Source organism: Triticum dicoccoides, chromosome 4A (genome assembly GCF_002162155.2).
Source record: "Triticum dicoccoides isolate Atlit2015 ecotype Zavitan chromosome 4A, WEW_v2.0, whole genome shotgun sequence".
In the NCBI taxonomy this organism is placed as follows: domain Eukaryota; kingdom Viridiplantae; phylum Streptophyta; class Magnoliopsida; order Poales; family Poaceae; genus Triticum; species Triticum dicoccoides.
In genome coordinates this window covers 32,303,684-32,316,869 of record NC_041386.1, presented here as the reverse complement: position 1 = coordinate 32,316,869, position 13,186 = coordinate 32,303,684, and the positions used below count along the sequence as shown (strand labels likewise).

Sequence of the window (13,186 nt, the reverse complement as noted above, 5' to 3'; positions counted from 1 at the left end):
GGGGTGGCGCGGCCAGGCGGCGCCCGCTCGGCCCAGATCTGGGCCCTTCGGACCCCATCTAGGTCTGGGCGGGCCAACAGCGGGGCGGGTCGACGACGTGGCTCCCAGGAGGCGAGGGAGCGGCGATGGGCGTTGGGGTGCTGGCGGTGCTGGCGCTGTCCTGCTGCAGCGTGGCCGGCGGGGCTTAGCGGGCCCGATTCGGGCCTGGCCGGGCCAGGGGTGGCCTGGTATGCCCTGCTGCTGCGTCCGGACGGTGACCGCGACGGTGCCGGAGGCTCAAGCCTCCTACACGACGGCGGAGGAGGTGGTTCCCTCCCGCGCGGCTACGGCGCTGCTGCTCCCATCGTCCAACGCCCCCTCCTCGTTCTCTTGGCCTCGTGGTGGCGATCTCAGTGAGGCGGCGTGGGTGGCGTTGCGACCGCGGTGGCGCATGCTGGTGGGCGGTGGGCGGCGAGCTGGTTGGTTGGCTTCGATCCGGTTGGGCGGTGGGGTTTGGAGTTGGGAGAAATCCTTGCCGGATCTTCCGGCTCCGGTGCGGTGACGCCTACGGGTGCCACCATTCCTCCCTGGAGGGTGTCGGTGGTCTTCATTCCCCTCTACCCTCCGTGTGCCGGGGGAAACCCTAGGATACGTCCGGGCAGCAGCGTCGTCGGCGTCGTTTCCTTCCTGGAGGTGCTGCTTGGTACACGGAGGATCGGAGCCTAGGATCGTGGTGGGTAGATTTCGGAGGGCGCAGTGGTTGTAGGTCATTCGCGTCTGTCGAGCTGCCGGTGTTGGCATTGTTTCTTTTTCTTTTTCTTTGGCTTGTTGTGCTGCTCGCCCCAGCGTTTGCTCTGTAATCGGTGTTGGTGCTTTGGAATACAAAGCGGGGGGAAACCCTTTTTCGGTATGTGGGAGCGAACGCTGCAGTTCTGCAACCTTCCGTCCTTCCGATCGACAGAGCTGCACTGATTCTCTTTCTCTGTTGTTTTATACCTTGCACAACGGGCGCTTGCTGTTTCTTGTAATGCTCAGCCTAAAACTCTCCTATTATTTCTTCATCTATAATTCAATGAAAAGCTGCTCCGCCAGTCAAGGTCCCTCGTTGTTTCGCTCTGTTTAAGGTACAGTGATAATTCAATGAAAAGTTTATTTTTTATTTCATGTCCTCTTGTTGCTACAGGGAAGTTGAACAGCAACAACACCTAGAATTTTAGGTGACTCACCAGCAACCATGGAATGTTCTCCTATTATGTATGTTTTGTCGGTCTCTTTTCCTTTTGCCTCCGTGGAGTCTCGAGATAATGATATGCCTGCATCAAATGGGCATAGATTTTAATATTTTTCATTATCAACGTGACCTAAATACTGAGATCGTGGATTACTATTTATCTATGGAAATATACGCCTCCACATCACCGAACATGTCTTACGATAATAAATTCTATATGGTTCTACAATATTGTCTATATCAGATTAATCTTTCATGGGATATTGGCATGCTGTGCCACACAACCCTTCAGTTTATTTGTCCACACTTAATATTGTTATAATGGTACTTTCAGGAAATTTTTATCCAGGTAAGCATATTTCTTTTTAGTACTGGTGGGTGCCCTCTTTCTAGACAAATAAGTATATCACGCATTGTCTTGACGACATAGCATTCCCGAGTCCAGGTTGTAACTTTAAAGTTTGTTACCTTATTAAGTTAATGAAATTTCTATCCATTTTTCGTACAACGACAATTTTGCTTCCACCTACACACATTCATCTGTTTTTGGTCAGAAGATTGATTACCCAGTTCCTTTTCAGTTTTGTCGGTGCACTCCTACTTGGCAATCCAAGCTAATAGCCTGGATTTAGCTACTTATGCACAATGAAACTTCTACTTGGCAATACAAGCTAATTGCCTGGATTTAGCTACTCATGCAAAATGAAACTTCTAATTGGCAATCCAAGCTAATTGCATGGATTTAGCTACTTATCCACAACGAATGTAGCATGCATACGAAATGAAACAAGGGAAACTTAATTATGTTTACTATGTTATTGCCGAGTTATCTTTTTGTCAATATGTGGGCTATTTTATGCAACTTTCACCTATATATTTCATGTTTATATATATTTAATTATTTACTATGCAAGTCTATGTCATTCTATTGGAAAAAATGACGGACGCAGCAACGCGTGCAATTTTTATAGAAATTCCTGTGAGTGTTATTCTATCGTATGATAAAAATGAGGATCTTGCAAACATACAACCATCTCAACATGCATGTTTCGTGTCTATTTCTATGCAATTACCTAACTCAATGCCACAATGGATGGGTGCGGCAACGCGCGCCACCAATGATCTAGTTATCTTTTAAGCTTCAACACCAAATAGTAGGTGGAGCTATTCCAGGGGATGCGTAATGGCTCTTAGGGCACGTTTGGCATTGTGGTGGATTATAATAATCCTGTTTGCCCAACCAGCCTTTCTCTATTTGAACGTTTGGTAGCTAACTCTTTCCTGTTTTCATGGTTATTTTTATGTAGCACCCGGTTATAAAATAAGTTCAGCATAACACGATTCAGCAAGTACAAGCTGAGCCTTATTGTCCTATATCAGTTTATAGGCTGAGTTTATCCGCGATCATCTTGGACTTGTCCAATAACCTCACTTAGTTTTGCTTTATTATCTTGTGAGTCTAGTTACTAGTTGTAAGTGAGCTTATAATGTAAGTGTATGGCAGGGTCGAAGGGATTAAATTTGAACTGTTCATTAGGAGAAACCCCAAATGATATGTTTTCTTTTGGAGATTGTTGTTAGCTTTATACTGTTCTGTAAAACCTCCTAGCAGTTTTGTATAGTGCTCATGGTTATGTCAGCTAATCTTTGATTTGGTTATTGTTCATATCATACTGGTTTCAGTTGCTAACTTGCCTTGGTTCATGAATTATTGTTGAACTTTTAAACATTGTTCTCTGATTTTTCTGTTAGATTTTTAGGCCTCTTCATTTACTCTATACACTAAATTTGTATGTTGTAGACTGCATCATGTGACCTGTGATGACACCTTTGTAAAACAACTCCCAAGACTGATTGGCATATAGTGAATGCTGCAATTGCTCCCATTAATTGCCTGAGTCATGACCTCATGGCCATGTTAGTGTGCAGTTTATTTCTCTGTATTAGTTTGCTAACTGCTTCTAAATTCTCTATTTGAGAATCTTTTCACCTTTGCTTTGTTTTCAGCTGTCCAACATAACATATTTCTTGATCTATTTTGTGATTTGCTTGTATAAATGTATAATCATGCTAACACTTATAGTTGGGAATTGTAGTTCACATCATTGTTCTTTGCCTTTTTTTCTCCTCCTTTTCTCCCTAGGCACTTGGTGCTGTTCTGATTCTATGTGCTCAGTTTGGAATTTTAGTTCAATTCATCGTTTATTTCCATTTTTCTCCCTTTTCTCCCTAGGTTGTACTAATTTTTATACTTGGTACTTTAAGCATATCTTTGGAGAATTTTTTGGGAAGGCGATGAGTATCGAATACAGCTCTGCCCAACATTAAGTGACATAGATGAGAGGATTTAATTATATCTGATCTTCTTGTTTGTTCGGCCTGTGTGTGGTGTCTGTTTGTTCACTTCATTCTATTGTGTAGCCTTCTGGTTTGAGCTTTATGTTGTAAGAGTCAATTGTATGTTATTTTCTGTTCCACCTTGTTAGTTCTATCAGCTGAGATGATGAGAATATTAATCTCCGCATGTTTTCTTTGCACCAGTTCTCACTCAGGCAATGATAAACAAAGGCAAACAGCTCGATGCAGTCAAATTTATCCAAGCTCTTAATTTAGTGCACAAATATCCTTTATTGCCTATTCTTAGGTCATATGTGAATGATGCAAAAAATGCTGGGAACATGATCCGCATCAGGGGAGACGGTCCTGCCTCTCAGGTAGCTCTGCTGCCTTGAGTATCATCTATTATGAACATCATGTATTCATGGTCGTCTGAATTGTCGTTTCTTAAAATGCTTCGGCAGGATGCAGGTGATGCAAAAGAGCGGACATTGCTCGGAGCATTGCAGAAGTTCATTAAAGAACACAAACTAGAAGAGCTGCCTATTTTGGAAGAAGCTAACAACAGAATGACACTATTGGATCTGCAAAGTGCAGAGAGAAAGCGAGCAGCCAATGCTGCTGCTGCAGCTGCTCGTGAAGTAAGTAAGAACATTCTGGACTCCAGGAAGAGACCACAGCTTCCAGAGAGTGCCGTACAAGGTTCCTTAGGCCAGAACACCCGCCCGGTAGGAACATGGAGTCAGGAGCTCATGTTAAGGCAGAGCCTCCCTACAGCTAGAGTTGCAAATAAGTACCAAGCTGTTTCTAGCCATAACATAGTTCCAGCTACCGCTCATGATCCATTGCTTTCTGTTGGGAACCAGCGTCCCATTGGCATCCAGAATGAGACCCTGGCTGCTTCATCTGTTCAGACTCAGTACAATGGCGGCGTGGCAGACTTCTATAATTTGGCGTCGATCAGATCAGGTGGTTTGAGTGTTCCAGGTGCCAGCGCATCATCAAGGTCAAAGCTCTATTCTGAAGACCCCCTTGCGTATGTCTCTCGAGCATCCAATAAGAAGGGTTCATCTTACAGTTATTCTTTGTCTAATATGTCGAAGTATAATCCGTAGATGATGCTACCTGACATCAAACGTTGGTATGGATCGAGACCTGCTTAGATGCTAAATATAGTTGTATATATCTCTATTGATGTTTTAGTTGCCGTTATGTAATTAACAGTGTCAAACTTTGTCAATCTCGGACCAAAAAAAAAAACTGAATCAATGTCAAGCTTATTTTGGTGACTCAGTGTTGTGTTGCACCTGCACACTCTGCCGTACTTTTAGCTTGTTCTAAAGAGAACTTTGAGTGGGGTTTTTCTAATACTCAAACAACAACATTGTATCTATTTTTTGTTGCGTGAAACAACATTGTTTGTAACCTTGCAGCGACGGCATATGTTGTTTCAATGTGCAAACGCCAAGGAGCTGTGTAACTGATTGGTACTCAGATCACGCCATCATCATCGATGGAAGCAATGGCTATGCGAGATGGGCTAGTTTTTGCTAATTCTCTTGGTTTCCATCGGGTTCAAGCAGGATCTGATTCTCTAGATGTCATCAAATTTTGTACTGGACAGTCACGGTGGTGGGATGCTGCAGCAGCAATTTTGGCAGAGTGCGTTGATATGGCAACATATGTTAGAAAGGTCATGTTTAGTCATTATCCTCGAGCAGCTAACATGTGGCCCATGAGCTAAGTTAGTTTTTGTAATTAAGTTTGTAATAATTGGGTTGACGAGCATTCAGGCAGTATTGTCAACACACTTGTAGATGATGTAACCGTGATATAAGTTTAATAAAGCTAGCCATGGTGGCTTTCCTAAGGCATTATCATTGTTTGAGCATCTATTTAACATTCAACAGAAAATGACACTGGCTGCAGAACAAGTATTATGCAAAATTTAAATTGTGAGTAAGACTAAAAAGGGCCAATTCTCACTTAGTTTAAAATATAGTTGAAGATGCAAACAATTACAACACTTACCAGGTAATGCAACAAGAATTGTAACTCGGGTTACTTTAGAACTGTAAAATTCATCATCAAGCGATACCTCCACTATCAAATTATATAGAACACCTATAAACTACTACCTAAATACAAGACGTTTTTTCAGTTCAATTTGAACTGCAAAAACGCCTTATATTTAGTTACGGAGGTAGTATAAATCAAATTCTTTGGAATTGTAAAAAATTAACAATACTAATTCTGGGAGAAGGTGAATAAATTAATACCATAAAAACATGAAAATAATTCCAGCAGTACTTCAATTCACAACAAATGTGAATTTGAACAGAAGGAGCCATAAAATGGGTAAATTTAGAATAATTTTTTTTCCGAAAAGAGGGGAAATGCCCTTGGCTCCGTATCGAGTATTTCTTGACTATATGCTAGTACAAGGGAATGATATACAAGGGAACAATTAATATCATCCATGAACTCGAGACCAAAATGAGTGCTCCCTGCAACAAAATACCGGCAAAAAAAAAACTCAAGACAAAAAACCTCCTGCCAAAGTTTCCAGTATTAATCATAGCGCACTGTCCGACAGACAAAAATTCAAATGAAGACACAAGAAAATGACTGTAAAACAACAATTATGTTTATAAAACTGCAAATATTATCTAGTTACCTCAAAGTATTTGAATCTGGACACACAACAAAGTATGCTACAATGACAGACACAAACATACCCAAGCTCTGGGCGACCACCTTACAAAATCCTACACAGGAACGCTCGTACTGTTCGAACTACCAGCGGTTAATCTTGAGATGATGCCATCGTTGAACCATAAGGAGGTCATTCCTATCGGTTGTTGGTACTTGTGGTGGATTCAGAGGCAAATTACTCACAATGAACCAGTCCCACCTTGGAAATTTTCTGAAGCCAAACTTGAAGAGCCCTAGTAATCCTGATCACAAGGGGAGTAAACATGAACCCAAGTTCATCAAGGTAAATGTCGAAGCGTCATACCATGAAGACGAAGGTTCAGGCGCCACTGCCTTTGTCATACGCGACAAGAAGGGCTACTTCCTGGCTGCTCAATGCGAGTACGTCCCTATTGCTTTCGGATGCTATGATGATGGAAGCGATGAATATGTGAGATGGACTTTTCGCTAATTCTCTTGTTTCCATCAGGTTCAAGCAGAATCAGATTCTCTCGACGGGACAGTCATGGTGGTGGGATGCTGTAGCAACAACAAAGTTTGTAATAATTGGGTTGACCTTCCAGGCAGTATGGTACTTCTGGACGATGTAACTGTGATCTAAGTTCAATATAAGTACTTCCTCCGATCCATAATAAGTGTCATAGTTTTGAACAAAGATCTAAACTAACACACTTATTTTGGATCGGAGGGAGTATTTAACACTCAATTAAAAATGAATTGACCTTCATTCAAATTTTAGTCAATTACAAGCTGACAGTTGTATGCAAGCAATTAACTTACACTGGCTGCAAAGTATTACACACAATTTACTTTGTGAGCAAGACTAAAAAGGGCTAAAAAAATGGGAAGATAGTTGGATCCCACAATCTCCATCCAGGAAGGTTATCTCTAGTAGAGGGAATCACCTCCTCTCTCGGGTGTCAGAGCTTATAGATCCAGTGTCAGATGACTGGGATTCGGGGTTGATAAACCAAACATTTTGTAGTGTTGATGCTCAAAAAATTCTTGCAATCCCACTACTAGTATATGAAATGACAGACTTTTTAGCTTGGAGTTTTACTAAAACAGGTGGGTTTACTGTAAAATCAGCATATCACGCCGTCTGGGAGTCAAAATTTGGCCACAATTCGCAAGGTACGACGAGTTCTTCCTCGCCAACACCTACATGGGATTCGGTGTGGAACTTGAGAGCAACTAGTTAACGACCGCTCCTTCGGGAGCCTCGCAACGATCAGCGCCACTTGGCGTGCTCTTAGCCATTCGCCACGTGTCGCGCTCTGGGCGCTCCCTTCGAATTTTGTTTTTTTAATTTTTTAAACGGGTTTTTTTCGACGTTTTTGCGCGAAAAAACGCGTTTTTTTCTTTCGCGAGAGTCACGGCCGTGTCTCTCGAAAATGAAAAAAAAACGTGTTTTCTGTTTTTTTTCTTCCACGAGAGGCACGGGTGTGCTTTCGCGAGTCACAGTCGTGCCTCTCGGAAACGAAAAAAAATGCGTTTTCTATTTTTTTTCTTTCGCGGGAGTCACGGTTTTGCTTCCGCGAGAGGCACGATTGTGCTTTCACAAGAGGCACAATTGTGCTTTCACGAGAGTCACGGCCGTGCCTCCTCATGGAAAAAAACATGTTTTCTCTTTTTTTTTTCCTTTCGCGAGAGTCACGGTTGTGATTTCGTGAGAGGCACGGGCGTGCCTCTTTCGGAAAGGGAAAAAACCCGTACTTCCGGTTTGTTTTTTTCGTTCGGTTTTTTTCGTGAAAGAAAAGTTCATCAAAATCTATCAACATGGGATCTAGTTTTGAAGATCTCGACGCGAGGAATTCAACGGTGAAAGCGGTTCGAGATTTGGACGCACGGTTTGAGAGATAAAACATTTTGAATAAACGGATCTACGAAAAAAGGGAAAACTCCCGGGCTGCGACAAGTGGTGCGCTGCATGTGCGCCACTTGTCACAACCAGGGGAATTGGACTGATCTTTGCAACGAGTACTCCTCAATTAGTGATTTCGAACTTGTCTAGTATGCAACCAAGGACCGGAGAGTATCCGTCATCTGCTATTTGAATGTCCAGTTGCGGTTCAGGTTTGGAAACTCCTTGGAGTGTGGGATGTTATACAGAGGGGATTGGCGATGAACACATGTGGGGAGGTTGTGTTGGATTTTCTTCTCAGTCTACCGGACGATCATATCCATGTACTAGGATTGCCGAGACTGCGAGAAACGGTGGCTACATGATGTTGGTATATGTGGTGGGAAAGGAGGAAAATTACATATGGAGGTGATCCACAAACGGCGCCACAGATCAACCTTGCTGTACGTTCCGTGGCAGAGAACTTCATAGCAGCGAATTCCCCACGGCCAAGAGTTCGTTTGGGAGGTTGGATGAGAAAGTACCTGAAGGTTCAGTAGGTGCTGTCATTAGAGACCACAAAGGCAAGTTTATAGCTGCTGCGAATGAGAAACTTGGACTCTGTTATAATGCTTTTACCGCAGAAGCAATTGCAATCAGATTCGGCCTAAATCTTGCTCGCACAACCGGATGTAGCAAAGTTGAAGTAAATTCAGATAATGTGGAGGTGATCGCAGCGCTCAGAGAGGGCTATTCATCTTCGGTGGCCAGTGCGATTTTTGATGATTGTTACTTCATGTCTTTAGATTCCAATCACATTGTTTATGAGCATTGTTTTAGAGAGAACAATAAGGTAGCACACAAATTAGCTAGTCTAAATAGATCCAATCCTTCTAATGTATGGATGGATGTTGCCCCGATGGCTGTCATCCCCTTGATTGGCTCAGATGCTACAATTGTAGCCAATTAATAAAGGAGATGCTTATAAAAAAAAGGCTAATTCTCACTTAGTTGAAAACATAGTTGAAGATGCAAACATTTACAGCATTACAGGGTAGTGCAACAAGAATTGTAATTTATCAGCAATACCTCCTCAAGTTCTTTGGAACTGTAAAAATTATATAGTACTTACAAACTAACAATACTAATTCTGGGAGAAGAAGAATGGATCATAAAGAAATACAAGGCAAGCATGGAAATAATTTCAGTAGTACTTAAATTTGCAACTAATATAAATTCTAACAACAAAAATAGAGAGCTAGCAAGAATGAACCATAAATGAGTAATTTAGAATGATTAATTCAAAGGAACCAAACATAGACAAAAATAACAACATGAAAAATGAGTGCCCCCATGCAATAAAATATCGGCCCAGACTCAAGAAGAAAGGCCTCCTGCTGAAGTTTCCAGCATGAATCATAGCATGATCGGGCAAAAAAATCGAATTTAGATGAAAAAATCGCCTGTAAAATAGCAATTCTGTTTATAAAACTGCAATATTTATCTAGACAAATACCTCAAACTATTGAAATCTGGACACAAAACATTGAAACAAAGTACTGCTGCCATACATAGTGCATACGTCACCCCTAACAAACCGAACACACAGAAACCACAACGAAATCACCAAATTACAATTAATATCAACCATGAATTCAAGACAGAAAGACCGGCCCAAATTCAAAGCAAAAAGCCTCCGGCCGAAGTTTCCGACGGATCGTAGCGGACAATCAAGCATGCAAAAATTCAATGATGACGAATGTTGTTGAATGTTGACAGTAAAATAGCAATTCTGTTCAAATCTAGACACAAAACATACTCCCTCCGTCTGAAAATACTTGTTGGAGAAATGAATGTCTAAAGTACCGCTGCCATACATATTTAGCGCTTACAGCACCCCTAACAAACCGAACACACAATAGAGAAACAAACTACCGAACACACACACCGCTTCCGCTACTACAACGACACAGACACAGACACACAGACGCAAAGCTCTCGACCGATCACCTACACAAAACCCTACAAAGGAACATTGATAATGTGCGCATGTTGACAACAACAGAATTAAGGCGCGAAGCAGCCACACCACACCGGAGGCGGAGGGGATCAGCGATACGAGGGGCCGTGATGAGAGTGGCGAGACAGGATCTTGCCGACGACCCTCATCACCTTCTCGGCGTACACCTGCCAGACGCCGTTCCCGTGCAGCCTGTAGATCCGCCGCGCCAGCCCCAGCGTCTCCTTGGGGTACCTCTGCACGCACGCCATCGATCACGGTCAGAGCTAGCCAGGCATGGCCACACGGCCATGATCCAGAAAGAGGGAGCTAGGTGCTGGTTCTACTTACGTCTTTGGCGGCCTCGAGCATCCTGTGGACGACGTAGTTGGAGGAGCGGCCCTGCACGAGCTCCACGAGCTGGGCGTCGTCCATGCTCACGAACTGGGCGAGCACGAGGTTGAGCAGCCCCGCCTTGTTGAAGCACGCCTCCACGACGTAGCTGCCGGAGCGGTGCAGGGACAGGCCCACCGCCTGCCCCATCAGCCGCTGCACCAGCTGCTGCCGCGTCTGCGCGTCGCCGTGCTCCAGGGCGTGCTGCACGAAGTAGTTGCTGCATGCATTCATCCATCATCATCAGTACTGATATTGGTCAGTCCGTAACCATGGATGGATCGTGGTAGGCTACGCACCTGTACTCGCCCCTGGCCAGGTCGATGGCCTTGTCGAGCAGGACGGCCCGGAGTTTGCCGAACTCGTCGCCTCTGGCATTGTTGAAGCACTCCACCAGGCACTTGGACCCGGCCGGCGACTGCGAGTAGGCCATCGCGTCAAGCGTGTTGCCATGGAGGACGGAGACCACCAGAAACTATATAAACATACATCGACGACGAGCAAAAGGATCAGCCCTGGCCGGCGCGCATGTGTGTACTTGAGTAAGTAGTAGTATGCATGTAATGTAAGAGCTTACCTTGGTGTCCTCGTATCTCATGGTGGCAAAGCAGTGGTGAAGCACCTGGTCCCCTTTGAGGTCCAGCAGCACGTTTTCAAACAGGAAGCGGTTCACCAGCATCTCGCACAGGTTAGGGTACGGCGCCGCCGCCGAGATGAGCTCCGCCAGGCAATCCTCCCTGCATGCATGGACCAGTTAATTAGCACATAGTACATCCTGCACTAGTAGCTAGCTAGGACTAGGAGGAGGAGGAGGAGCAATGCGACCTACCCGTGGTCGTGCCTCATCAGCGGCAGCAGGTTGTGCCTGCAGTAGAAGGAGGCGGCCTCCACGATGTCCTTGACCTCGCCGGCCCGCCCCGCGCAGGCGCGCAGCAGCGCCACGAACACCGCGTGCCCGTCCCTGCTGTCCATGAAGTCGTGCATGCGGTGCGTCACCCCGGCGAGCACGTTCAGCCGGATCTTGTTGACGCCCTCCTCCAGCAGCGTCACCACGTGCGCGGGGGACTGGGGGAACGTCACCACGTGCACGTCAATCGGGGCCTTGAGCAGCCGCGACCGGGTTTCCTCCAGCGTCCGGGCACGCCGTGGCTGGGCCGCCGGCGCCGCCCTGTACGGCACATAACCCGCCTGAGCCTGGGCGGCTTGGATGGCTCTCAGCCTCAGATCCATGCGCTTGTCCTCATCGGGCGCGGACCAGGCGTACGCGCCGGCGCCGGATTGGTTGGACATGGCATACTGCTGCTGGTACAGGTACTGCAGGCTGGCGTTGATGTTGGGGATGGAGCTCGCCGCCACCGGCGAGGCTACCGGTTGGTACTGGCTGGCGCCGGCGCTCAGAGTGTACTGCTGCTGCTGGCTACCGCTCTGGCCCTGCGCACTGAAGAAGTTGGCGCCTGCGGAGTTGTACCACGCGCTAGGGTTATTGGCCGCTGCGGCGGCCGTGTCGTACCACGCGCTAGGGTTATTGACCGCCGCGGCGGCGCCCATCGGCGAGACGTAGGGGCCGCCGCCGCTCGATGAGCCCATCTCCTCCCACCGGTAGGCCTGGTGCTGCTGTGACTGCTGCGACCAGGACTGCCGCGCAACCTGGAGCCCTGCCTCCATCAGCAGCCTCGTCCTGAGCTGCTGCTCCGGCATCCCCGGCGGTGGCGGCGCGGTCCTCTGCCGCAACCACGCCGCTCTCTGCTGCCGCTGCAGCGCCTGCTCCTGCTGCCCCCGCGGCTGCGGCGAGGGGTTGCTGCCGAGGCCCATCGCGCCCAGCGAGTCGGCGAGGTCGGGGTGGGCGGCGGACTTGCCGTCGTCGCTCCGTCCGCTCCGATCCATGGCGTCGTCGATCGCGCGCGTCCGTGCTCCGAACCGAGGTGATCGATCGTGGTGCGAAGCAATCGGGGGCGGTGCGCGCTGGTGATTCGCGGGCCTTGGGTGCGCCTTATGTAGACGCCGTGCGGCGCGGTGCGCGCGGTGCCGGGCGTGTCGGAGTCCAACTAGGGTATCGGCGAGCCGGCGGTCTCTGCGTCTCCGGTGCCTCCTGCAATCGAATCGAAACGTATTTGTAACAGACAGGCGTGCGATCGCAGAGATCGGGGGAGAGTCCCGTGCTTTCCAAATACTCCTACAAAGCGTACAGCAGTGCGGGACCTGCTTTGACTAGAGATAAACTGCCGATTTAAGTTGTTTGTCGTATCTGCCGTGGTTCCTTCGTTCAGAACAAAAATCGTTTTATCTGTACAGTTTAAACTACTGTGCCCTTAGTTTTTCCCCTCCTACAAGCCGTATTTTGTTTCAATGTCATGTCAGTTGAGAAAAAAAGATCCATCAACAGAAAGTCGGTTAAAGAAAGAAAACATGAAAATTCTTCGACAAGCTGAGAAAAAACCGAGTGCCATTTTTTTACCCTTTGTTTAAACACATGAAAGAAAATCATTTTTTACCCTTTGTTTAAAAACATGAAAGAAAAACATATATGCAAAAGCTTTTTAGACTGCCAGTGACCAACATGTATTGCCTTGTTTGGCGTCCTGGGCAAACACGAGTATAAAGAAAGAAAATCCTCCCCCATGCCACTCTCGGCTTTACCATCCCTCCCTTCGCATAACATCACTTCGTGTTGGACGGGATTCATCCCCCT

At 46.3% G+C, this 13,186-nt stretch overlaps 2 protein-coding genes across 2 annotated transcripts in view; one reads left to right on the top strand and one right to left on the bottom strand.

The window, feature by feature from the left end:
* LOC119284763 (FRIGIDA-like protein 3) overlaps nucleotides 1-4,840 on the top strand; it is a 10,580-nt gene extending 5,740 nt beyond the window's left edge. Inside the window, exons 2-3 of the mRNA XM_037563929.1 lie at nucleotides 3,752-3,924; nucleotides 4,012-4,840. Of these exons, the coding sequence (XP_037419826.1) occupies nucleotides 3,752-3,924; nucleotides 4,012-4,662 (824 nt within the window). The 3' untranslated portion in view covers nucleotides 4,663-4,840. The remainder of the gene's footprint in view (nucleotides 1-3,751; nucleotides 3,925-4,011) is intronic.
* A 5,058-nt stretch (nucleotides 4,841-9,898) lies between these two features.
* Nucleotides 9,899-12,381, bottom strand: LOC119288614 (maternal protein pumilio-like). The gene is made up of 5 exons (XM_037568201.1): nucleotides 11,327-12,381; nucleotides 11,075-11,234; nucleotides 10,797-10,972; nucleotides 10,456-10,717; nucleotides 9,899-10,361 (listed from the first exon to the last, which is right to left on the bottom strand). The coding sequence occupies exons 1-5, from the start codon at nucleotides 12,379-12,381 to the stop codon at nucleotides 10,215-10,217; spliced, it is 1,800 nt and encodes a 599-aa protein (XP_037424098.1). The 3' UTR covers nucleotides 9,899-10,214.
* Between the last annotated feature and the right edge of the window lie 805 nt (nucleotides 12,382-13,186).

Excerpts from the sequence above, each read along its gene's own strand:
- LOC119288614 (XM_037568201.1), bottom strand. The coding sequence starts at position 12,381 with ATGGATCGGAGCGGACGGAGCGACGACGGCAAGTCCGCCGCCCACCCC. Across the intron at positions 10,973-11,074 it reads TGAGATACGAGGACACCAAG|TTTCTGGTGGTCTCCGTCCT; the intron begins GTAAGCTCTTAC and ends ATGTTTATATAG. Across the intron at positions 10,718-10,796 it reads CTGGCCAGGGGCGAGTACAG|CAACTACTTCGTGCAGCACG; the intron begins GTGCGTAGCCTA and ends GAATGCATGCAG.